At 29.6% G+C, this 27436-nt stretch overlaps 1 protein-coding gene and 1 long non-coding RNA gene across 2 annotated transcripts in view; one reads left to right on the top strand and one right to left on the bottom strand.

Moving 5' to 3' along the window:
• LOC129919858 (uncharacterized) overlaps positions 1-16361 on the top strand; it is a 19559-nt gene extending 3198 nt beyond the window's left edge. Inside the window, exons 2-3 of the long non-coding RNA XR_008773129.1 lie at positions 7346-7386; positions 16260-16361. This is a non-coding gene — a long non-coding RNA (uncharacterized LOC129919858). The remainder of the gene's footprint in view (positions 1-7345; positions 7387-16259) is intronic.
• Positions 15508-27436, bottom strand: LOC129919856 (uncharacterized). Its single transcript, XM_056000945.1, has 6 exons — positions 27257-27436; positions 18965-19449; positions 18791-18876; positions 16252-16335; positions 15702-15952; positions 15508-15634 (listed from the first exon to the last, which is right to left on the bottom strand). Exons 2-6 carry the CDS (start codon positions 19446-19448, stop codon positions 15508-15510), a joined length of 1032 nt encoding a protein of 343 aa, XP_055856920.1. The 5' UTR covers position 19449; positions 27257-27436.

Genomic DNA, 27436 nt, shown 5'->3' with positions numbered 1-27436 from the left:
TTTTTCTCAGGGGGCAATAGTTTTGAGGTTATGTTGTTTTAATTTATTTTTTTTCGGTTTTCTTAAGATTATAACAATCCCAGTACTAGTTACATAATTTTTTAAACAGTAAAAGTTATAGACCATCAAATTTCCAATAATTTGGTATATTTTCAAAAGTCATGCGATGTATGAGTCGAAAGTTATTGAATTGAAAACTATAGTCTAAGTACAGGAAAGTTAGTAAAGAAATCAGGCATTTTGTGGAACGAATTAAAGGGAGGCTGATTTTTTCAAACCTGAAAGAAGGGTATTAGAAAAGCTTAAGTCCTGGTTTTCGGGACACCAACCCCCTGGCAAAATACGCCATTTTTTAAAACGCGAATTGGTCTATATCTCCCAAACTATTGGCTTGATCGAATAAGTTACTGAACCAAAATTGTAGGTAATATAAATATCTTTTCTTGTGCATGCACTGTTTTTCAGCGAGGATATCACTTTTTAGGTTATGTTGTTTAATTTTTTTATTTTTTTCTTTTTTTTTTTTCTTTAATTTTTCTCAGTAGAAGATAGAAACATAATTTTTTAGCATCATAAAAGTATGATGTTTGACTTAAAACAAAATATGTGTACCTCAATATTGTAAGTTTTACCATTACCCACCTTAATAACTCCCCCTCATATCATATTTTTCTTGTTTTTACATTAGGTACCCGATTTAGCCTTTTTTTCATACCTTATGCAAAAACATATTAGTATATTTTTTGAAAATATTGAGAGGGATTGCTCTTTAAGTTCCGTATCTTTGGTTTGAAAAGTCATATAATCTTCAAAAGTATCCCAAATTAATGTAAATTTGATGTTCTACAACTTTAATGATGCTACAGAATTATGTTTCTATCATAGAGACTGAGAAAAATTAAAAAAAAAACAGAAAAAATAAAACAACATAACCTAAAAAGTGTTGTCCTCGCTGAAAAACAGTGCATGCACAAGAAAAGTTATTTATATTACCTACAATTTTGGTTCAGTAACTTATTCGATCAAGCCAATAGTTTGGGAGATATAGACCAATTCGCGTTTTAAAAAATGGCGTATTTTGCCAGGGGGTTGGTGTCCCGAAAACCAGGACTTAAGCTTTTCTAATACCCTTCTTTCAGGTTTGAAAAAATCAGCCTCCCTTTAATTCGTTCCACAAAATGCCTGATTTCTTTACTAACTTTCCTGTACTTAGACTATAGTTTTCAATTCAATAACTTTCGACTCATACATCGCATGACTTTTGAAAATATACCAAATTATTGGAAATTTGATGGTCTATAACTTTTACTGTTTAAAAAATTATGTAACTAGTACTGGGATTGTTATAATCTTAAGAAAACCGAAAAAAAAAAAATTAAAACAACATAACCTCAAAACTATTGCCCCCTGAGAAAAATAATGTACTACAAAGAAAAAGATAATTAAATTTCCAAGAACTTTGGTCTGACAACCATTTCTATAGGACCCATAGTTTTGGAGATATAAAGTGATTCGCGTTTTCCAAAATGGCGGATTTCGCCAGGGGGGTGGCGTCCCGAAAACCAGGACTTAAGCTTTTCTAATACCCCTTTTTCAGATTTGAAAAATTCAGCCGTCCTGTATTTCGTTCCACGAAAAAGTCTATCTTTCCTGTACTAAATCCTTTGAAACATAATCGCATAAATGGCTTATATCTTGAGTTCTATTGGTCACATACTCAAGATTAGGGTGTCTAGATTTAGGAAAAATGATAGAGCATCAGCTTTTATATTTATAATTTAAAATAGTATAAATTTAGCCCATTCACATTAACTGGAAAACTTACGTTATTAAACCACCCGAAAACCGTATAAAGCACAAAATTAGAGTTGTCAGACCTTTGAAATCGATATTAAGACGCGTATGGCTGCAAAACTGCGTACTTATATTTTGGTTATACCTCTACTCCCAAAATTTGCTCGGCCTGTTAGCAAAAAACTAGCTTTTTTTCTCACTTTTGACTAGTACATGCAGAGTTTCGGTGTAAGATTACTTCTACAATACGATGGTTACAATAACGATTGTGGGCTCATTTTATAGATAATTATAAGTACTATAATTCATTCTTGAAGAATTATCCAAACAAATCAAAAGTTCGTCAGATATATGAACAAATGTCATTTTGTCCCAACCTTGCGATACAAACCCGCACTTTGACCAACTATAAAATTTTATTTAATCAACTCACGGAATTGTTTTGTATATCATTTTTTAGATAATTTTATTTTTAATAAGTCTTACCTTGGTCATTTTTTGTTACAGGGAATAACATTGGAGCTATCCAATAAAAACGATACCAATCTCTTTTCCAAGATGGCGGCTGTTCCCAACCTCCAATTATCCCAACAAATTAACTTTTATGATAAGGACAACCACCCGAACACATTCCATGAAAAAAATTTTGTCCCGCGAAAAATGCGATTTCATGCCCATATTTTGACTAATTTCCCTGAGCTATTATCTTTTGCTTTCTGACAAAAATCTAGATATTAACTAGGATTTGGTCAACGAAAATGTAACGAAAATTCAATGATAAACATTTTTTTTATTATTAATTTGAAGTACATTTTCTTGTATTTCCTGGCTTCTGCTCTATTCAAAAAGAACTAAATTTAATAACTTTTTTTGTTGTCTACTGTTTATGAAAAAATTAATCAATATCTTTGTAAATTTTCGGTAAAATAATCCTTATGAGCAGAAAAAAAAATTTTTTCAGCTATTCCGCACTCAAACTTATAACACATAACATGATTTTTTCAGCAAATTCGTACTTAAGAAGTCTTTTTAATCATAAATAGTTCAGCAAAAAATGTCAGCAACTACGAGTATGTACAAAATGAGTACTTCAATTTTGTATCCAATCATTATAAATCCCATAAATCTTTTTAACCTAGTTTTTCAGCACTGCAAACCAATTGTGTTGAAAAGCATGATTGTTTGAAGAATACACCTGCCCCTATTGCTTTCGGATGTTTTTACAAATAATTAACTACATCATTCAGCAATTTTTCAGCTATTCAGCACTGAAAATTATTTCTAATGGAAAAAAATAAGGTCAAAGAGATCCAAAAATTGATGGTTTTCTTCTCTACCATACTATCGCGAAAACGAAATTCACTTCTAAAACTTCTCTTATCATATTCCTCCCTCCATCGTTTTTCTCATTTTATCCCCCAGCAAATAAAACCGCACTAAGCTCCAACCCCATTAACATTACAATCATCATCTCAACTTCAATATTCATCTTCTTTACCTTTGCGATGTTTTGTCCTTATGCACAGTCCTTAGACACACCAGCTGCTGAATAAGCTCGCGAAGAGAAGGCGAAATTAAGTCTAAGGTGCGGGGATGGAGCAAAAGACATCGATTTTCGAAAAAAAAGTTCCCAAACCCAGACACGACAATGTGTAGATATGTATGTATTCTTTTCCTTGTCTTTTCATTTTATGAAAAGAAAAACTCAAGGTTCTGTTTGCTTTTCTCTAAAAAAAAAAATGTTGATGAAGGTAATGGTTATATGGTAGAGAGACAGAAAATCATAGGTACGTAGGTACACCCTACCTACATTTTCTTGTTTTCTTTGAAAATGGTTCATATAATATGAGATCATAGAAAATCGCATATTCAGATCATCGCGTTTACAGTTTTTTTCTTTTTCTTTTTCTTAGAAATGTTTGTGAGAGTTGTTTCTTTTTTCTTCTTGCTTTTCTGTGTGTGCCTCACGAATTGAATGGTTCATTACGCTAATGCGATATTCAAATTATATTCCCTGAATGTGTTTTTGTGCTTAAAGATGTATCAAATTGGTTTGTATGTGACTTTGGTCTTCTTTTCATTTTTATTCAAAAAAAAGAAGGTTTTTTTTTCTTTTTTCGTGTATCTATTTATTTCTGCTGAATGTTTCTTTAAAAAGATACAATTTCTTTTTTGGATCTGTTTTAGTTGTTGTTTTTCTTGTTCTGTTTTTGTTTGCATATTGATTATTTTCATCAAAGAATCCTTAAACAGGAGAAAGAAATGGAGACAAAATTAAATCAAAATGGAGAGGGTAGCTAGAAAGAAAATTTTTAAATAATGTTTTAAGTTTAAAAAATTCTTTATGGTAAAAATAGTCACGGGTGGGACACATACACAATGAGTGTATTGTTTCCCTATCACTTATGACAAGTAAAATTGGTTTAAAAAGAAAAATTTACAGTAAAAAATATCAACTTCCTTATTTTTCAAAATAGGCGGGGATTTATTTTAGTGTCACGGGTAGAACAAAAAAGAAGGAATTTTGAGATGGAGTAGATATTCAGTTTTCAAATCAGTGACAAAGTTTATAGAACAAAGATTGTCTCATCAAATACCTTTTATTGTTCTGCAAATAACCTTATTAAGAAAAATTGATCAAAATGATAATGTGAATAGTCTTAATAATCCAATTCAGCTATTCAGCAATACGGTTTCTTTACACATGTATTACATATGTTTTGAAGTGACCTCCGACAATATCGAACGATAAGATCTTATTTTTTAACTGAGTGACAGAAGGGTTACAATTAGCAAGCATTCAGCAGTCTGGTGAAATTCCGTATAAGACAAGGTTGCAGCTAAGGCCCTCTTTTGTTTTATTTATTCATAGATGACATGTGCCCTTAATTATGAAAGTGGACTAAGTCACTCCTAAAAATGGCATCAAATCTAGCCTAAAAATAATTATTATTTAAGGGGTAAAGTTTATTTGAAAGCGAAATTGCAGTAAATAAACTTCTTTATTGCTCCTCTAGTGATTTCATAAAAGAAATATAATTAAATCGTTATAAGAAAATTATTATGTAAGTTTTTCTTCAAACAATGCAAAAAGTGACTTAGTCCACTTTAATCATGGGCACACATATTGTGAAAAGCGGAAAATTTTAGAATTTAAAACTTGCATTACTAGATTTGCTGAATTACTTGAGAGTCTCCAATTGATGACATGCTGAATAGCTGAATACGGCTCCAAATAAAGGTTTCAAGTCGTTCTCAGTAAATGAAAGAATTTATTATATCAAGAGTCAACTTATTATTGCTAAATACAGGCCAGATAAATGAAAAGCTGAACCTTATGACGGCAACAATATTTTTTATGTCAAAAGAACTAAAAGTTCGCTTGAGATATTTTTCCCTTGAAGAAAACTTCAGAATCAAGCTTTACTCCAGGCTGATGCTCGAAAGCCAAATTTAATGCATTAAGTGCAGTAAAATCCAAAAAACAGCATCCAAAAACATCCCGAAGCCATTTTAATTCCCAAAATGTCAACAACACACTCTATTTTCTTATCAAAAATGTCTCTCTACCATCAGATCAGATAAAAAGTAAAAATGAAAAATATAATCTCACCTTCTCTAAGTCTATAAAATTAATAAAGATAACGTTTGTTTACTTCTACCCAACATGGCTTTAACTTTATTCAATAGAAGATTAGTTTACAAAGAGATATTCAACATAGTAAAAATGGCCTTAAGCACAACACACGACACAGCAGCAGCCACCGAGCGTCTTTTGTTGTGTACCACCACCAGAAGAGAACTAATAATTCTGACCACCCTTAACCGTTCACCTCGTATATCACCTCATTTTGCCCATTGTCTATGAGGGGGGTAGGTATATGGGTATTTATCTTTTCTGCCTTCTGGGCTATAAGTTCTGGACCACGCAAGTCGAGCAGGACGAAACTTGGGAGGGTTTTTCTGTGGAGGGAAAAAGAGAAATATCATTTTATTTACTTTTCATTCTTTGGCAAAAAAGTTTTTTCTTTCATTTTCTTGTTTTTTGTTGTAGATTTTCTTTTAACAATAATTTTTGTAAGTCCTGCTGCTACTTTTACTACTGCTACTCGTGGTAGGGTGCTTCCTCTGGGTACTTCAGTTCCATCTGTGACATAGAAAATAGCTCTATGCATTGCCCAACACAGTATACACAGGACAGAGGAAACCGTTTTGCTGCAATAGAGGCAGAAAATTCTTCCCTCGAGGAAATGCAATTAAAAGTGCAGCAAATCATTCTTTCGCTTTTGGTTAAGGACTTGTGTTTTATACGACGACGATGGCGATGAGAAGTACAAACGAACGCAGACCGAATGTACTTAAAGGAAGAAGAAGAAGAAGAAATTGTTGGTGGCGATGATGGTACTGTTGGCTGGCTGGCTGGCTGCTACTGCTGTTTCTACTTTGGTGTGATTTTCGTTTCTTCAAGAAGAAAGGAGGAAGAGAATTATACAAGTATTGGCCACGACAGAAGTTTTTAACTTTCAACATTTTCCAAATGGTCTTGTTTGTCAGTCCTCTTCTTTTTTTTTTTTGTACATTTTGTTTCTTTTTATTTTCTCGAGAGAAGAGTTGGTCTTTTACAAAACAGATCCTTCTTTTTCTACAGTAAACTATTTTGTGCATCTTTGCAATTTTTTTCATGTTATGGATCTAACAGTGGGGTCTAGAAAGGGTTATGAATTTATCAGAATTGTATTTCAAACCATTGAAAATTGAAATATAAGAGTCGTTTTTGCTGGTAGCCAGAGTTAAGGTACATCTTGCATAATTTTTTATTTAAATAAATGAGCACCTAAAGAGTGATCTTAAAATTAAGTTTAAATTTAACAATACAAAATAACCTTTTTAAGAAACTAATTCGGAAAAATAAGCTTTATAACATTCTGCCCCTTTTTGGTGCCACTGTTGAGTTAGGTAGGAACACATCGTAAAACCAAAAGGAAGAAGCTTCAAGTTGTATATTTTAGTTTTGTTTGTCTGTTCAATGGTTTATAGCCAAAGTCTTTATGGCAATTCTAGGTCATCTTGCACTGGTTACCATGAAATATTGTATATTCATGGTATGCAACTTCTGGATCCAAAAATAAGATATAATAATTTTCAACATTTCTTTTTTCATAATTTCTTTTCCTTCGTGTTTATCACCAGTTTGAGTTTAGTAGACTTCTATTTGTGTTTTCAGCCAAAATGTATAATCTTTTATAGGCTAAAATGAACATCAAAGATGTCGGGGGTCATTTCTAAAATGCAAATAGATACTCGGCAACCCTATTCAAATACTGAAAAATATCAAAATCCCTTTTTTTTAATTCTAAACTACACATAATCAACTTGTACAATAAGAATAAGTTTATTTTCTTTTAAAATTTTCAAATACAGTTCACTTTAAAATTGTTACTATACTGCAATTTAAGTCAGCAATGTTGTTTATGGTAGAATTAATGAAACTCTTTAAACTTTTATCAACTTCTCAGCTAATTCTATTTAATGATTATTTTTTTCATTCCAGGTAAGGAAATCAAATTAATTTATGAACCAGTTGAACAAAAAGTGAGTAATATTTAATTATTTCCATTCTTTTTAATTAACATTTACGAATACGAATCGTTCTTAAACTTAAATACTTTCAATAAAAAAACACTTCTTTTTATAACAGGAAATGGTTTCGGACAGTGTTATTAGCGACATGGCGACATGGCGACACAGCGACATGGCGACATAGCGACACAGCGACATGGCGACATAGCGACATGGCGACAGAGCGACATAGCGACATGGCGACATAGTGACATAGCGACATGGCGACATAGCGACAGAGCGACATGTCGCCATATCGACGTGAATACATAGCGACATAGCGAAATGGCGAAATGGTGACATGGCTACATGGCGACATGGCGACATAGCGACATGGCGACATAGCGACATGGCGACAGAGCGACATAGCGACATGGCGACATAGTGACATAGCGACATGGCGACATAGCGACATGGCGACATGGCGACATAGCGACATGGTGACATGGCGACATAGCGACACAGCTACATGGTGACATAGCGACATGGTGACACAGCGACATGACGACATAGCGACATAGCAACATTGTGACATGGCGCATAGCGATATGGTGACGTTGCGACATAGTGACATGGCAAGGTATAGGAAATAAAAATTGCTTCCTTGAAAATCAGTATTGAATAAAAGTTGGTGATAGTTTGTTATGCTGGTTAGCATTATAGAATTTATTTCATTTTATTTTCATCTAATCTTGAATAAATAAAATTAAAACCAAAACAACTTGCTAACCCCGATGTCTTCTGCAATTCCAAGAAGAAAATTAATACCAATGAATAAATCATCTATTAAGCATACAATTCCAAGAATAGAGCAAAATATTTGTATTTCTTCAGAGTTTACGAAATTCTTTGTCGAAAATTTCAATAACAGTTTAAAAAAGGTCAATGATTTTTAAACTTTTACTCAAATCCAGGAATTAGAGCTTTTGTAAGGCTCTATTGAGCATGTGAAATTAAGCACTTTTGGATGACTTCTGACGAAATCCTTCATTGATAAATATTAATTCTTTACATTTTTATTCAACGAAATGTATTTATAATTCAATTATTTATTGATCAAAAATGGAACAACTTAATTTATGTAAGCAGCCTTTAAACCAATTCTGAGTAACTTAAAGTTCAATAAAATTAATAAGTACCTTGCTCATCATACACAAATTTTCCGTCATCAATTAATGAGAATCCATTTCTTAGAAGCATGTTTTAGAGACAAATTCTATTTTTAGTCTAATTTTTGTTGAAACTATAAACTTTTTTCATTAAAAAAAGTATTTTAGTATTTATTGACCCTACTTTACCTTAAAATGTTTCCATTTAAACATCAAATTATTTCTTAACGAATGGAAAAATATTTGTTAAGTCTAGCATGAAGTTTACTACAGCAAAAAAGAAAAAAGAAACTGCAATAAATTATTATATTATAAATCCTTCTCTCTTGTTTACTGTTCATATTTTAAGTCAAAACATTCACTTCATTTTTCAAAACAAAATTTAAAAAAAAGCAAAGAAAAAAGTTACAACAATCAACCTTCAAACGCAAACAAAAACTATAGCCACTCTTTGTTTTTTGCCCTTCCCTTCGAAATCAAGACCGGAATTGATAAAGTTAAAATTTCCAGATGTTCAAGGTCTCGTAACTTCCTTATGAGGTAGTTCCTATTTTAAATTTTCTCTTTCTCAAAACGAAACTCAAACGATTTTTTTATATCACCAGCTTTGAATTCAGCTATTCAGCTGCAGTAAAATTTTCAGTTAGGTTTGCTTATTGAGAAAAATCTATCAAGACTCCTGTATTTTGTTTTATTTCAACACAAAATAATCCTATTCAGCTATTCAGCACCTCTTAATTTTCATCAGCACTGAATTACCCATACTTTTCTTCTTACTAACTGCAGTTCTTTGATTCAGCAGCACTCTAATTTTGTTTGCGATTTTTGCTTTTAAATTTACTAGGTCCGTCGTCGTCAATCCACCACTGAACAAAAACGCGTCCATCGTCATAGTTGTTGGCTCTAACGAACTTGTGAAAATAATTTCATTCCAAGGATGAACTTTAATTTTTTTTCTTCTTCTTCTTCTAAAGAGAGAAACCCTTATTGTCAAGAAACATCTGAGTGAAGTTTCATTGTTTGAACTTAAAACAAAAAAAAAAAAAATATGAAAGAAAAACTAGCTCAGATGTTTTTCATCGTAATTTTTAATTCTTGTTGTTATTTCATTGTGTTTGTTTTTTTATACATTTTTTTTTTTTAACAAAAAAGCAATGCGGAAATAACAATTTTCTAACCGTAAGTTACGCCTCATTGTATGCATGCAACCTTCTGACCACCAAGCACAGGCAACCGGAAATTTTTGTCAAAATTATTATTATTATTCCGCTGCCATGGAATTTCAACGAAGGGTTATCATAGTTTTTTGTTTTGTATCCTGTTTTAACATGGAAATATGTCAAAAAGTGTAAAATTGGAAATGAGCTTGATTCATCATCAACAAATAATAATTCAACAGTTTCGAGTGCTTAGGTTGTGCATAAAAAAGGATGAAGTCATGCAAAAATCGTATTTTGATGCTAAGCTAAAAAAAAACACGTAGAAAGATAATTTTTGTTCAACTGTAATCAAGTACTCTTTCCGTAAGTAAAAAATTTTAGACCTTGAAAGAAAAATTAGTCCTTGGTAAAATAAATTAGATATTTTGACTGAATACAAACATTTATAAGAAATTCTTTTACATTTATAAGAAATCTAATTTTGTGTCGAGAATATTTAGATTCTGAGACCTTTACAAATTAATATAAAAATTGAGAGTTCTCAAAATCCCATTTCCGATTTTAAATATTCTCATTTCTATCTGTTAAAATTAGTTACAAATAAATAGCGATAAAATGCTTCTGCAAATCTTCTTCACTTAATTGAACAATTCCAATAAAATAAATTTTTGAGACCCTAAAAAAAAAATTCAAATCATGTTCACTTTCTCTGTGACTCGGCAAAAGCCTATTTTTTTCATTGATATAAAATTCAATAACATTCATAACCTCATTGGCCCATATATTAAAAACTTTTCAGTCCCTCATAAAAAAAAGCAAAATTATATTTTTTTACCAAGTGTATTAAAAGTTCTAAGGTTAGGTTTAAAATTTACTACCTTGATTTTAAAATTTTTAGAGGTCCGAACATTATATTTTATATTCTATTGTCTTATTTGGTCCGTCAGATAGCAAACTCCCAATCGCTGACAAATGCTGCTCTCAAATTGAAATGTTCTCATTTCCTTAGCCTGGCTGATATTGAATCCCTTAACGCAACTTTTAAATTTTTTCTTTTAGTTTTTGAGCAATCATATGAAAATTTTATTTAAGACCTTAACTCATAGAGAAAAATCGATCGAAGCCAATCTTAGTCAAAATAATAGAAAACACTTTAATTTTAAGGCGTAAAAAATGCAGATCTATTGTCTATTAAATATTTTTCGAACTCAAAAAATTTAGGGGTCTTAGTGACTCAAACTCAAGTTTTACCATTTTTTTTAATCTGACATTTCAAAATATTTCTTTGAATCTTGTGAAATTCTATAAAAAAAATACTATTAAAAGACCTCGACACATATTTTATAAAGTGTTCACGTGTTAAGACCCTTCTCTTTGACAATATTTTACATTTTTCTAGGACTGCCTTAGAAGATCATAAATGCAAATAGAACATTATTAGAATTTTAATATACATTAAGAACTTAGAGACCTTAATAATATTTTTTATCATCTACTCCAAAATATTTTGTGTTTTAATAAAAATTTATTTTTGAGACCTTAAGTCGAAGTTTAAGTAGAAAAAGGGTCTTCTTTAAACTACCTTTTTTTAGTGATTGCTTCAGGAGGTCTAAAATTCGAATCAAATTTTAAAAAATTTACCATTTCAAAAGTTTAACTTAAATAAAACTTAGAGGTCTTAAAGAAACCAAATCTTGTATTAAAATCCATTTATTTCTATTATTTTGACTTTAAATTTCAAAACGCAGCAATACAATTCTCCAGTGACATGTCACGACATAAATGATATTAAAATAATGAACCAACAAAAAAATATAAAAATAAAATTCACCACCTTTCGTCCAAAAATACAAAAAAAAGAACAAAAAAAACACCCAAAAAACAGCTCTAGCTATATAAAGCTTATGCTCTCTGCTTTGCAATGAGAAATTGTATAAATTTGAATAATTTTAAAAGTCGCAGCTTTTGTTTCAACGTGCAATGCAAATTGGCAAAAATGTCGTATAATTAATTTTAATTAGTTTTCTGAATTTCATCCGAATCTCTTTCTCTCTCGCTTCCCAATTTGGTGGACGACCTTACTCGACAAGAGAGATGGTTTTTGGGATTGTGTGATTTGGTTTCCCATGAGTCATAAAATACCAGTTCAACGAAATTCAGTTTTCTATAATAAAGAAAGGAGAGATATCGTTTGCCAAAAAGCGTGTTATATCATAAGCAGCACACGCACACATACACTCTCATTTGTCCTCCATAGACTTATTAGGAATTTTTGGAAAATCTGCAGAACTAATTTAGTATTTTGGGGTAGCATCAGTAAGGATTCACCTACGCAATTGTTGCTCCATAAAATGTCCTTTTTCTGTCTGTCTGTGTGTGTATCTCTACCTTTGTTGGGTAATGCGCCCTCAAATTATAGGGGTCATGCAATAAATTTCACTATCTGACTTGGAGAGCAACATGAAATCACAGCCAAACAATTTGCCATGAACAAAAACAAAACAAAAAAAAAAAGGAAAATGGGACCCAACAAAGGACACAGCACCCAGCAGCGGCAGCGTTGACAAATCTGTAAATTTATTTCTTCATATTTAAATTTGAAACAATAAACGTTTTATTTTTCAAAGTATTTTTTGGAAAAGTGGGGTGGTCGGGTGTTGGGCGTTGTTGATGATGTTTATCCTGACTGCTTATTCTGAATAGAGAAGTGGGACTTTTCCAGGGATTGCAAATGGATAGGTGAGAGCTGGTAGGAATATAGACTCCAACTTCAACGTGCTGAGAGTGATTTATCACCAAGGAGCCGAAAACCACGGAAACGAACCAGTAGCGGAGTAGGTCTTTAGGAGCTCCTGATACTAAAATGACTCTTTCAATAAAAAAAAATGTAACAAAATTATAATAATTTTTTAGCTGTTTTGTCCCACTGTCATTTCTATACAAAACTATAATTCAGAGATTTATCAACTTCAGAGTTTATGTAAAAATCAGTTCATTTTGAAGTCTCTAAACATTGAATTACCGTTAAAATACTATTTTTGCATTTTTTTCGTTATAATGACAATATTCAGCTATTCAGCACTACTAAAATCTTTAGTTAAGCTTGTTTATTCAAAAATCTATTCATACATCTTGAGTTTAATGTATGAAATGCCATTATTCAGCTATTCAGTAGCACTTATACTGTGGTATTTACGGTATACCTAGTCGTATTTATTTCTATCAATGGGTCTGTTACTCTTTTTATCCTTTTTTGTTTAACACTGAAAACCTTAAATCTTCTAGTTTGTGCTTAGACACTTATATTTCAAATATTTTTGTTATACTTTGCATGTAAACACCTTTTTTTATCCCCATAATACTAAACTTTTTTTTTGCCTCATACTATTAAAAATGAGGTTGGATTTAATTAATAAATGTAGTAATATTTGCTTTTAACTGCAAGGAGCATCATTAGAATACTTTTATTCTTCAGCTTTTAAAAACTTAGTACAAATAAATTTGTGCTAGTTTAATTTTTTACCAATCTTGTCATAGTTGCAGCTATTCAGCAACACTTTAAATCTTTAAAAGGAGTGGAAAAAATTATGAGTCATTACTTGGTGCCTTTCTTTTTGACATATTAACTCTTTTCAGCTATTCAGCTCCTAAAACTACATATAAAAATGAGGTTTCATTAAAAAAAATTGTCAGCATAGCCAACATTTTAATCCAATGAATGTACATGAACAATCCGACTCTGGAATGAAACCTTTCAGGCCAAATGAATACAGTGGCTGCCTGGCTGGCTTTTGCCTTTGGTGACACTCGATCGATAAATTGATGCCTTTTAGTCATGTCATTGGCAGATGTACAACATTTTATGAGTTACGACTCACAAATTTAAGTGTTCTCTTCTCTCCATTTGCCATATAGCCTGTCGAAATTGGTTATATTTAAAGGTCTCCTCTACTTTTCCATACCTATAGAAAGACTGATAGGCATGATGATGATGAACAGAAAAAAAAAAAAACGTGTCCATGAATTTATCCAGAAAGATACCCAATCCTACCCATCCCGAAGGGATTTTGCGAATAGCAGCAACAAGCTGAGGAAACGTTGCGCTTAATCGAATCACATCTGCCGCAAGCGGAACAGACTATATCCCCAAAAGAAGCGGACAACAACTGTGATAACGAGGGAGGAAGTAGCGTTTCGAATTTCCCTATGAAAATAGCTTTTTGTCTATTCAGACTTGTACAACATTTTCTTTCTCATTTTTTTTTTTTTTTTTTTTTTTTGTAAAAAAAAGTTGGGTTGATTGCTATTCAGCTTGTTGGGTTAATAGGTAAATGATAGTCTATTCGGTAGGAAAGTTTGATTTTCTTTTCCTATTTTGGGCGTTTTTATATTTTTTTTTTCTTTTTATTTGATTGAAAAAGTGCTTCAAGTCCAACTAGAAAAAAGGGTTTTTATGATGGGTTCTCAAATGGCCTAAGGGGGTGAATTGAGTTTATTTTTATTGAGAAAAGTTACTCTTTTTTTTTTCTTCGTCTTTTTTTTTGCATGTCGACTTAATAAGAGTACGTCTTTATCTTTTAACAAGGAAAATTGGTTGATATTTCGTTTAACTAAAATGCCAATAGGAAGAAAATTAATGAAATGGAATTTTTATTTTGAATTTCAAATAGATCCATTAAATGTTATGCAGTTAGGAAGGAATTTATAAATTTTAATAAATAGAACTTGTAAGCGAACAATTTTGAACTTACTTAAGCCAAGAAATCACTCTTTTTAAAGATAATAAGCAATTCAGCTATTCAGCATTAAAACAAATTATACAAAGACTTTGTAAGGTTACCTTTTCAACCACTAGAACTTACCTACAAAAAAAATTATTTTTATTCTCAGCTAATCAAAACTATAATACTTATATTGTATTTATTTTCTTGCCTCATTACATTCTTCAGCTATTCAGCATCACTTAAGGACGAGATTTCATTTTTTTTTATATGAATACCATCAAGCAGATATATTATTTTTCCATATTTTATGATATAAGCTTTATTCAGATATTCAGCATTGACAACAAATCTATTAAGCCTGGTTTCCATAAAATATCTATATAAGAACATTTTGTTTGGCTTACTATTTAAGCACTTTATTTTTCACGCAACCACAAAATATTTGTACTAATGTATTTATCATTTATTAATCAGATAAATCTGGTTTAAAAAAATTTAAGTGGTTACTACGGCTTTTTAATTTACAATTTTTTCATTTATTCAACGCTGCGCATAAAACTTCTTTTTAGCTACTCAGCAGCAATAAGATTCATGCTTCAATTTGTCTTTAAAACTTTTCTGTAGCAAATATTTTTTTTCTCTATATTCAGCTGCTATTCAGCACCACTCAAAGACACGTATAAATTTGAATTGACCACAAAATCATCAAGAAGAATCGTTGTTTTCTTTAATTTAATGATATATGAGCCTTATTCAGCTATTCAGCAAAAACAAAAACGCTTTTTTTTATTTTATTTTCGTTTTATTTCTCATCGTCCATTTTTTGTTCTGAGATGTTTGAAGTTGTTTTTCATTCAAATAAATTAAATAAATAATAGTTTTGTTTTTTGTGTGTTTAAAATACAAAATAAATTAACTAAATACTTAAGCTAATCTTACAAATCTAATTTAAAACACTATGAACACATGATTAGCTAGCTAGTGGCAGCAAATCACACGTAAAATGTTACCCCAGTCGATTTAAAAAAAATTATTATTATTTTTTTTTTTTTTTTGTTTTAAATTAAATAATCAAAATCACGTCCATGCATTTGCATAATCTTAGACTTCATTACATTCTAAGAAAAGTTGACTGCAATCCAAGCCAGATCGTCCACGTTTACCAGCATCGTATAGATTTTCAAATTGGCTACCGCTTGTTCGCTCAAGAATCAAACTTGTGGCATAACTAAAAAATGAAATATTCAAAAGTTGAAAAAATATAATGAATTTTGATGCAAGACAACAAAACTCACGTTCCCAATTGACAGAAAATGCTTGTTCCACCAATTTCCTTAACACACTCTGTATTGGCATCACAAATATATTTTTGCATACATTTGTCCTCGGCATTGCGATAAGTCCTTACATATCCTTTAAGCATTGAAATTCCAGCTACAGTAGCATCACTCATCGAGTCTCGTTTGCCAATTGAACGAGCAGCCAAAGAACGATGGGAGAATGAAGTCTTGAGAGCATCCAATAGATTCATAACAATATTAATGAACTGTGGATAAAGAAATAGATTTTTGGCTAATTGAATTAAACAGTTTTAGAAAAAAATAAAAAACAAAAATTTGAAAGAAAATTTTGCTTAAAGAAAGCGGAAAATTTACAAAGGACCATTTAGCAAAAAAATAAAAAAAAAAAAAATAAGAAAGATAATAGTATTGTGCAGAGTTTTTTAGTTGTTAATTTAAAATTAAACTAAATTATTTTAGCTTTGTTTTATTATTGTTGGTGTAAATGTTAAATAATATTTTTTGTTTTGATTTTTTTTGATTTGTTTTGTTGATTTTTTTTTACCTCGCCAGCTTGTTTGGCCATCGAATTCACTTGTTCCGGATCTTTGGTGCCAAGAACTGATGATAGTACCGCGGCTAAGATACCCTGTAGCAAGCGAGAAACCATTTACCATAAAATTTTGTTTTTGTTTTTTTTTTTTTATTTTAATTTTTGTTCTAATGTTAAATAAAGAATAAATATAATCTGAAATTAATTAAAAAAATAAAACTTAAAATGGACTATGTGGATTCCCTAACTAATTTTGTTTGAGAGTTTAAAGTAGTTAACTAACAGTGTGTCAACAAAAATTAAAAGTTTTAGGTTAACTTTTCATAGATGAAATTTGGTAACTGAGCTGGCAGTGATCAGACTTTACTAAATAATTTTTGTTCTGAAAATGTCATCCGAATCTATTGATTTATTAAAATTCATTAAACCTTTGCTCCAGAACAGTTTTCAGTAGTTCTAATAACATTGTTTCTTAAAAATTGACGTTTTTTTCTACCCAATTATTAAAAAATATTCAGCATTGATTGCTATTCAGCTATAAGCCCTTTAAAACTGGGTTTAAAGTTGACATGCTCACAAATTCTTATTGTACATAGTTCAATATATTTTTATTTCCATAGAGGTGCTTTTCATCTATTCAGCAGCACTTATGTCTCAAAAATATGTAATATATTAATTGAATTGAAGGTTTTTTTTGTTAACAACAACAATTATTGTGTGTTACCACCAAGTTCATTGACTGGAGTTATAGCTATTGAATTCGGCTTTTCAGCACTGATAGCCTTAAAATTTAGTAAATTTTGTAATTTATGCCGCTTTATTTTTTTCACATAGTGCAATTGTTCAATAATTCAGCAGCACCAACAAATTTTGTTTCATAGCAGAACCAATGAATTTTTAAGCGTTCAGCAAAGGAAATGCTCCACTTCAATAACTTGTCTATTTCTTTTATAATATTGCTTTGTTCAGCTATTCAGCCCGAATTAAAATTTCAACTAAACCTTCACACTAAAAGATCCTTAAAAAATATAGTATTTTAGGAGTTATAAACATCCACTCACATTGTTGATCATTCAATAGGCATTCAGCTATTCAGCACTAGTATTCAATAAATTTCTTGGAAAGGAATCATGTCCATCGAAAAAATTGAAATTTATGTACCTTTCTTTCCATTAGGTACAATATTATATACAATTATTCAGCAAAATTGTTAAAAACGAAAATGTATCAAAAGTGGAAAATTTTTTGTTTTATTTATTCTCGAGTTAATGTTTAACTAAGCCTTTTGTTCTGAAAAATTTTTCAAAAAATTTCTTACAACCTCAAAATATAATTTTTCACTCAAAAGGCGTTCAGCTGTTCAGCACTAGCATTTAATTTAATTTTAAGCAAAGAGTAGGTAATTAAAATCGAACAAATTTTTTCTCATCCTTAACACAATTCTTCAGCAGCTAAAAAATTATTGGAGAAATTTGCTTAAAATAAAATGTATTTTTTAAACATGTATATTTTAAACATTCAGCAATAAATATTTTTTGCATAATACTACAATTCAGCTTTTTAGAAACAGTATTAACGTATTCTTCTAAAATATTTTCTAATGGAAAATTTTCTTATCTAATTTTTATTCTAGTGCTTGTAACTTGATAATTCATCGTACAAAGCGTATTCAGCTATTCAGCACTGAGAATCAAAAATTTTAGCGAAACGTCATGATCTGTTAAATATTTTGAATCTATACACCAACATATTGGTTGATTTATACTGTTATATTTATCTATTCAGTTGTACTACAAATTATATGGAAATATATTTTTGGCAAGAGCTCTGATGAACCAGCACCTCTATAAATTCCATCAAGCAAATGCTTTGAAAAAAAAAATGTAAAACGCAATGAAAAGCTTTTTATGGAAAAAGTGGGAACGACCTGAGTCAAGACCAAATGCCATCATTGAAGCAATTATATACCGTAACACGGAAAAAACTAAAAATTGCTAACAAAATATCTTCAAAAATGAAAAACTTATTTTCATTTACCAATAATTATTTTTATTTCGTTTTCAGTTATCTAATCTTTCTTCCGTTAAGGTTAAACAAAAAAAAAAGTTTACCATACCGAACGCCTACTTCAGCTGACATAACTAAATTAATAAATCTCTCTTCAAAAGAAAATGAAAATTATGACCTCTTATAATATCCCTCATTCTTATTAAAAAAATATATAGTTAAACTTTTATTAAAAGTTTATTTCCTTACTTAAAAAAAATATAAAAGCATTTAAAGCAGGGGTTAGTGTTTTGTTTGGTGAAATTTTTTTGTTTTCTATACAAAAAAATAATAATAAATAAAAAAAATTGTGCAATTTGTTCTGTATATACATTCAAATTAAAAAAAAAAAAAATCAAACAAAATAAACAAAATTCTAAACTACAGTGTACCACAAATGTCCATATAATAAATTTTTATACTTTTCATACAGAACTTCAAAAATGCTCTAAGGATTTTTTTCTTATAAATTAATTAGTTTTATTTTCTGTCAAATTAAATTTACCTGCATTGGAGAACCACCATTGTCGACCTTGTCAATGCCATCACTTGGTGCTCCACCTCCCAAAAGTGTGTTGATAATTTTCAAACCTAAAATTAAAAAAAAAACTCAAAAATTATACATCTTCTTTAAAAAATAAATGTTCAATTTATTGATTTTGTATAAACGTCTACTTACCAACTGAAATAACATTAGCCCATGGCGATTGTCCAAATCCACCAACATTATCAACATCATCAGATTTATTGGGACCAACCAATGCACCACCGCCACCTGCTGCACCACCATTAAAGAACATTTGTAAAAATGTCGATAACATATTTGACCATGTAAAACTTGCACCATTACCCTCAGGCAATTGATTGGCCTCAATATCATTCTCTACATCATCGAGTTCTACTTTCTTTGAATGATTTGGTTTGACGGCAAATTTTCTTGAATCCTGTTGTTGCTGCTGGAGTGTTTGTTGTACTTGTTGTTGCTGGTCAGCACGATATACAGGTGCTAATTGATTTGATGGTTCGGGCTGGTTTTGTGTGGAAAAATCCATACGACGTGGCATAATCATTTCTGTTTGCGGATATGCAAATGTCATCATGGTGCAATGGGCAAGCAGGATGGTAAGATAAGTCCATCCGGTGAGTTTTCTTTGATTAATCATTCTGTGGGAATAAAAAAGATATATCTAATTATATTTTAGTTTGATAGAATTAAAAGTTATGATTAAAGAAGTATTTTAAAAAGTTTGCATGTCAGGTCTTATGTTTGAGAATTTTTATTTAAAAAGAAATTGTAAAATATTTGTATGTATGTCAACCCTTTTATTTGTGAATTTTGTTCAATTTTGCTGAATATTTTAGATCAAATATTTTGAAAAGAATTTCTAAAGAAACCAGATTTAGAAACTAACGGACAACCGTTTTGTAACATTTTAAACGAAAAGAACAAAAGTTAAAGTTGTTTAAAATTGTAAACTAAATACATATTTTGTGAAAAATAATTACTGTTCAAAAATATTAAGAAACACATGAAAAATCATTTCGTAACATTTTAGACCAAATACCTATGTATTTTGAAATAGAATACTCTGATCAAAAAATTTAACTTACAAAAATTGAACTTTTGAACAATTTCTACCCAAATACTTTGAAAGGAAGTATTTTAAACCAAACAAATAAAGAAACACACGAGCAATCGTTTCGAATTTCGGATTTGGACCATTAAAATTAAATTTTTAAATTTTGAACTTGTTAAAAATACTGGACCAAATATTTTGAATAGAATAATTTTTGATCAAAAAAATTATAAACGCATTGACAACCGTTTTGCAATAATTTGGAATAGGTATTTTGAAATACGGAACTCTGATAAAAAAGAAATTAATTTTTAAAAATTGAACTTGTTCAACATTTTGGACCAAATACTTTGAAAAAAAAAATTCATCAAACAAATTAAAATAGCATTGATTTTTTACACTCAGTCAGCAACATTTTGGACTAAATATTTTTAAATATGTATGAAATTTCTGATCAACAGAATTATTTTTGATTTGTAAGCATTTTGTACCAAATATTTCGTAACAAGGACTTTTTTATCAATTAATTAAGACTTAAGTTATTTTAGACATCTCTTTTCAAAAATTTTGACATGATATTAATTTTGGAACATACTATTTTTATTTAAAAAAAAAATGGTCTAAATAGCTTGAATTTTGTGAAACGTTAGTTCATATTTTTTTTCTTTTGTAAATACCTAACATTTTAGAGCGAAGATTTTAAATATAGGTATATTACTTCTGATCTCAATTCACTTGATTTAAAATTTTCTTCATTATATATTTTATAGCTTTGTTTTAGGCAAAAAGTTCTATTCAGCAAGGATTTCGTTCAAGAATCTGTTAATTCAAAATATTGATCAGAATGTATCAAATAAGAATTTTGGCCGTACCAAATTTTTAATAACTTCGATTCACTTATATTTTGTAAGAAATAAACTTCTACTCATATTTATTCTCCTCAGTTCTCAATTTAAATCAATTTTGGCACAAAAATTTGTTGCAAATTGGTCCAAATTGTACAAAATAGTTTTAAAAAATAAAAAATATTATATCACTCTCCCGACTAAAGAGTGATCCAATTATTATTTTTTTTTTTCATTTATTTCAAGTTTGATACTCAGCTCTTTTGTTTCAAAAAATCCAAGACTTTTTTGACTATCCTGATCTAGAACATATTTTAATAAAAGTTCTAATATTAGACTTTTAAATCAAAGTACATAGTTGAATAAAAGTTTGTAGCTCAACTCTTTTGTTTGAAAATCAGCCACCGGCACATGTTTAATATTTTGGAATAATCTTTCAATAACTGGATTAAACCAACATAAAATTATGAAAAAAAAAATGTGTGTTCATAACATCCAAAACCTAATCTTTGGCATAGATTATAACTATTTCGTAGAATTACACGCGGGAAATGAACACAATAAACACCAATTAAATAATTTATGAAGCGAAACCTTATAACTACATAACTGCAGACAGCAAAAAACAAGAAAAAAAAACAAAAATGGAACACAAGCCACCTATTTTAAGATCCACAGCACGTTTTCATCGCGTCGTCTTCGTTGTCGTCAAAGGTATACGTAGATACCTTTTTTGCATAAAATTCAAGAAAATTCAAAGTTGCTTGCACCCAACCGGCAAACAGGCACACACAAAAATTTTATTACAAAACTCAACAACAAGCATGCTCCTGTGCCAATGGATGAAACCCAAAATGTTAATGACTTGCAAATCACAATTTAACGTACTGCTAATGGAATATCTTTCTACTACTTATACATTAATACCTAAACTCCTCTTCCAGCTACCAGTTACGTGCAACACGTACCTACAAAAGAGTATGTAAGAAAGCCCCTGACCTATGCAATATACCATTATGATCATCATCATCTGAAAAAAAAATTTATAAAAGCCGTCCGACCAACATAAAAAGACTTCCTGAAAAACTTGTCCAATCCGTTGGATTACCTTTCGTTACACTTAATCGACAGATTCTAAGTCCAGAATAGAAAAGAACCCATAAGTAGAATTTTCACAATCACACTCTTTGCAATTAGATAGGAAAAAATAGAAATAAAATAAAAGAAAAAATATAAACAGGTAGCAGAATGGAAAAAAAAATCAATTCAATGCTCTAAGTTAACGAATATAATACAGGCACACTACAATTGCATACGTACACGAAGTTCCGTTAAAATAATAATACGAGTATAGCCAGTTTATATGAATTCAAAAAAAGAGCTTCTACTCTTCTAGATACCTGATGGTGTTTTTATGCTTAGGCTTACACCGCATAGCCAGACAAAAGTCATTGGACCTGCATAGAGAAAAAAACACCTAAGAACCTTTTTTTCGTATTCACCACACACAATCGTGAAATGAAGAAGAAAACAAAAATGTGCACAACAAATTAGTGGTTAGTCTAGATACATTTTTTTTTTTTCTTCAATGCGTGCATAAAGATATTGTATCTCTTAATTCCATGAATTTTTATTATTTTATTTTTTATAAATAAAAAAAAAGAAAAATTATAAAGTTGACCTAATTCAATGTGATTTGTGTTAATCTTTAGCCACACAAAACCAACCGCACACAAAAATGAAAGTGGCAAGTTGTGAGATTTGAACTGCGTTGCGGAAAGAATCAGGCGGTCATTCTAGTTTTCATTCATGGTCTATAGAGTTTTGTATATAGCTGAGAAATTCCAAATACACTAACTTTATTTGTCTGTCTTGTGACCTTTGCATTTAATGGAGTAAAGAATTTCTCTTGCAATTTTATTGTTTGAAAAAAAAATATGACAAGTCATTTATTTTTCTGTCTCAGTATGGGACTATAATTTTTGTATTTATGGAAGTAATGAGTGGTCATTTTGTTAACCTTATTTGTGTAGACAAGCATAGAATTTGAATAGAAATTTTTCTCTAGAACTTTCACTCAATTACAAAAAGAGTTAAATAAATTTGAGGTTAATGTTGGATTACAATAAATATAATAATGAATGTAGACATTTAGATCTATTTCATTTAAATTGATTGCAAGGCATATGAATTTTAAAATTGAATTAATTTTTTCCTAGTTTTCAAATGGCGGCTACAGATTTTTAACATTAAATTCACCCTTTTCCGATATAAATTAATTACTTTGTAAACCAATTTCACCTTTCTATAAATCAAATTCACCCTTTTGCAAACCAAATTCACCCTTTTGCAAACCAAATTCACCCTTTTTCAAACCAAAGTCACTTTTTTTCCGATCAAATTCACTCTTTTGCAAATCAAATTTACCCCTTTTGTAAAAAATGTACTTCATGTTATAAATTATATAAATTGACTTTAATTCACGTTGTATGTAAATATAGGAACTGATTTTCTTAACCTTAAGTCTTTAATTTTTCTGATTTTCAAACTGTTTCCTTTCGGCCTTGAACATTTCTTCTTGAAACGAACATTTGTATAGAAAAAAATTAAAACTAATGTGTCCCTTGCAGTCCTTTTCCAGTTTCTTCTGATGTTCCTCAGAGTTGCACGTTTGGTCCCCTTCTTTTTACCCTAAATTATTGCTATTTATAAACAGTTTCAGTAGCTTATTCTACAAATTTTCTTACTCATCTTAAAAGTAGAGAGATTGAAGTAGATTATCGAAGCTATGAATAATTTTTTTAACAAGATAACAAGTTGAAATAAAAAACTGAGAGATCTCAAATGACGCATCTGAAAATAATTAAATATTGCAATATCTAAATTTAATGTTTGTTAAATTTTTTTTTCGTTTCCATAAAAATTAATTTCACATAATTGATGAGTAATTTTATATCTGCTTATATTTTAATTTTTTTGGAATTCCCTTTATTAAAATTTTACTTTCACTTTCTTTTTTCTCGGAATCAACGTCTTGGAAATATCTGAAAGCATCTCATTTTTATTATGAGACCAACGACAAATTTTTATTTTGGGGGTAATGACCCAATTTTGTGTGGTTTTGATTTTAATTTCTTTTCGAAGTTAAATATTTTTTCTCTTTTTTTGTTTTTGTGGTCTGATCAACAAAACTTAAGTTGAAACTAAGAATACAGAAAGAGAAAAGAAGAAAACCTAAAAATAAGTGAAACTAAAGATGTACCTTCATTATCTTTTCAATCTGTGTTTAAGAAGAAATGATGATGGTTCAAGGTAAAATTCAAACGAAATCAAAAGGGACTAGCTATATCATCATTAAATTAAAATTGAAAGTTTGTCACACACTTTTGGAGTTTTTTTTTTACGAATGAGATTTTCATATAAATTGTCAAATTATAATTCAGTTATAATTGTATTTCTGTTTTGGTTGATGCGTGTTTGTTTTTATTCACTTTCTATTTAAGGTCAAATTGATATTCCTTTCAGGTTTAAAGATTTTATAATAAAATATTATGTAGAGGAAAAAAATTGTGACGGATTATGTGGGGAAAAACATCAAAACAATTATTGATAACAAATATTTGTCATTAATAACGATTGGGATGATTTAAGAATTGCCTTGTTCATCGAAAAAATATTCTGCGATATCAACTTTTGAAACTAGTTTTAATCGTTAGCGTTATAAATAAGTGACATAGGGTCTTTTCCGGTTTTTGCAGATATGATAAAAAAGCAAAATGATTGCTAATATGAGTTCTTATTGAGTTCTTACTCATTCGGGTTTAGTTAAATTAAAAACATCCCTTTGTAGATCAAATTTATCTTTTAAGCGAAACTAAATTTAGCTATGCTTCAATTTTAATTTTCACTTCATGAAATTTACATAATGTGATGATCATCTTTAAAATAAATAATATGGACTCTAATTTTGGTTTTCAAGTTGAAATTTCAAATAAAAGAGCTTGAACTTAAAATAATAATATTTTTTATTTTAGTTTGAATATCTCTTTTTACTGTAAAATATTTCTTTTCTGTCAACAATTATGTAGGAACCAGATTTCTATTGTGCAGAGAAATAAACAATATAAAAGTTTTCAGCTCAGTTCTTTTGTTTAGCATAAAATGCAAATTGAAGATTAACTTTTCAAAAGAGGAAAACTTTTTTTTTCCACATTCCAGCGCTTAATTTTACCAAACCAAAGTTAAATGAAATTAGCAAATTGAACGCACAAGTCGGGATTTTGAAAACTAGTGAAAACTGAAAATCGTATATGAAAAATCACAATTTTATTTTTATTTTAAATTATGGTAAAAAAATATTTTCCAAATAGACATCAAATTTCACAACTTTAATGCTTACATAATGAATTTTAAGAGCAACATTCAAGAGTGGTTAAAAATTTTACGATTTTTTTATAGATTACATAAAATTGAACTACAAATCAAGAATTTAAAAAACAAAACAAGTTGTTAATTCATGCTGAATCAATTTTGAACCAACAATCCGAAAGAATAAAAGTGATTTTTGGGTACACTGAAACTGAGTTGAAAATTGTCATTGAGATAAAAAAAAGATGATACACCTTTTATATCATAAAATAATTTGAGAAATAATTTAATGAATTTTATTTTCTGTTCCAAAATATGAAATCTTTTTGTTTGCTCAATTGAAAATTTTGCTCACTATTAATTTGCGTTATTTTTACAAATCAAAATGCATAGAGTCTTTAAAAATATTAAAATTCTACTAAAATTTTTACTTTTTTTATTTCCTATGATTTTGTGTCACTTTTTTTCTCATATAAAATCCAATTCTTTAATGCGCACGTAACTTATTGTATATTGACTGTTAAAATGTAGTAATTGATTTTAATTTGATCTTAAGAATCACAAACAAAAAATTTGTTATAGCTTACATAAAAATGTTTGGCAATAAGTGTGCTATTTTTATTTTCCTGTAAAATTATCAGGATAACATCAATACAAAAGGTTGCCTGGACCTTACTTAATATTTTGATTAAAAAATTCTTGTTGAATATATCGACTAACGAGATCCTGCTCTTTAATCGTAGATTTCTATTTGTATTTGAAATAATACAAATCTATTATTGTATTCATATTCAATTGCTTGCTGCCTATTAACCAAAAAATCAAAAAAATCCAAAAAACTTTCAAAGTGCGTCAATAATTTAAATTCAACATATTTTGATTGGTATTACCAATCCTAATTTGTCAATGAACTTGCATCAAATCACTCTGAGGCTGGCAACATAATTTGTATCTATTAGTCATTATCAGCCAACCTAGGCTATTGGAATATAATATTTCTATGAATTGTATAAACCCAAATTATATTCATGAAATATTCAAAATGCATAGATAAAAGAAGATTAATTAATAAAAAAAATGTTAATGACTCAGCAATCTACTCTTAAATCAAATTAAAGTTCGTGCGTCAGCTCTTTCGTTTATCATTAATTTTTGCAAACCTCCCAACTTCTTTCTTTCGTTATTCTTCTTTCTTTACAAATCAAAACACCACACATCATTCATCACTCTAATTCCAAAAACAATTCAAAATCATAAATCCTTAATGTGTTTCTGTGTCAGAAAGAAACCATCACATCAACTACCTATAGAAAATTATAAATCGCTCTCAACTCCAATTTCAAGTTCGTGCATCAACTCTTTCGTTTGTTGTGCATCAATAGTTTTCATTTAACAAAAAAAAACTATTCACCTATATTATAACAAAACCTAATGCAAAAAAATGCACATTGGCAAAGTGCAACAATAAATTTCTCCAAACGACCATATTGTTCGCGTTGTTGTGTCGTGATCACAATGTTTGTGCGAATAGAGAAACTTTTCATTAACAATAACCAACTAACTAACAAAAGAAATGAAAGATGAAGAGATCTCTTTTTGTATTGTTAACAACTACTTTAACATGAATATCACTCAATTAATTAACGGTTTTAGTTTTTTTGTTGTTAATTTTTGCCAGTTTTTTTATGGCTGATATTATCTCTGATGGTAATCCGAATATTTTGGTTTTCATTTGACTGTCGATTGGAAGGTAAAATTAATTCAATCAAGCCAAACGATACGACAAACTTTCTCCTTTTTCTTTCAAATGAAAGTATTGGCTTCAGTTTGAAATTACAAACAAATAAAAAAAAAAAAACTACAGTCACTAGCCGCACTTTAGGTATCAATTGGAAAAATCATATGGGTCACATTCTTTTGCACAGGGTGTGACCACACACAAATTATTGTCGTCACAGAAAAGTACTCACGAGAAAAGAACACGTTTTGGCATTAAGTAGGTTAATAGTGACAACAAACGGAATCTCCTTACATAGTCACAATTTTTTCAATTATGAAAAAAAAAATAAAATAAACTCAACCTTCGTGATTTTTGAATTATGACATTTTAACGACAATAAAAAAAAAAAAACTTTCTCAAATCCTTAAAACCAACTTTATCATCTCCTGATTAAATCTCACCTGGTTTTTGTTTTTTTTTTTTTTCAATTTTCTTTATTTTAGTCCTTCGGCTATTTATTTTATTAATCCACAATTTTTGTTGATAGAAAATCCTTTATCGGTTCTGCAGTCTTTTTTTTTTCAATTAAAAATTAATTTTTCTTTCACTTCCGCTTGTATATCTTCAACGATCGATCCAAC

The sequence above is a fragment of the Episyrphus balteatus genome, chromosome 4 (assembly GCF_945859705.1).
Source record: "Episyrphus balteatus chromosome 4, idEpiBalt1.1, whole genome shotgun sequence".
Taxonomy (NCBI): Eukaryota; Metazoa; Arthropoda; class Insecta; order Diptera; family Syrphidae; genus Episyrphus; species Episyrphus balteatus.
Note: the sequence above shows the minus strand (reverse complement) of the source record. Positions and strands in the feature narration are given on the sequence as shown.

Coding starts and splice junctions, on each gene's coding strand:
- LOC129919856 (XM_056000945.1), bottom strand. CDS start 19,448: ATGATTAATCAAAGAAAACTCACCGGATGGACTTATCTTACCATCCTG. Junction 16,336..18,790: donor ATGGTGGTTCTCCAATGCAG/GTAAATTTAATT, acceptor CGCTTGCTACAG/GGTATCTTAGCCGCGGTACT. Junction 15,635..15,701: donor ATTTTCTGTCAATTGGGAAC/GTGAGTTTTGTT, acceptor TTCATTTTTTAG/TTATGCCACAAGTTTGATTC.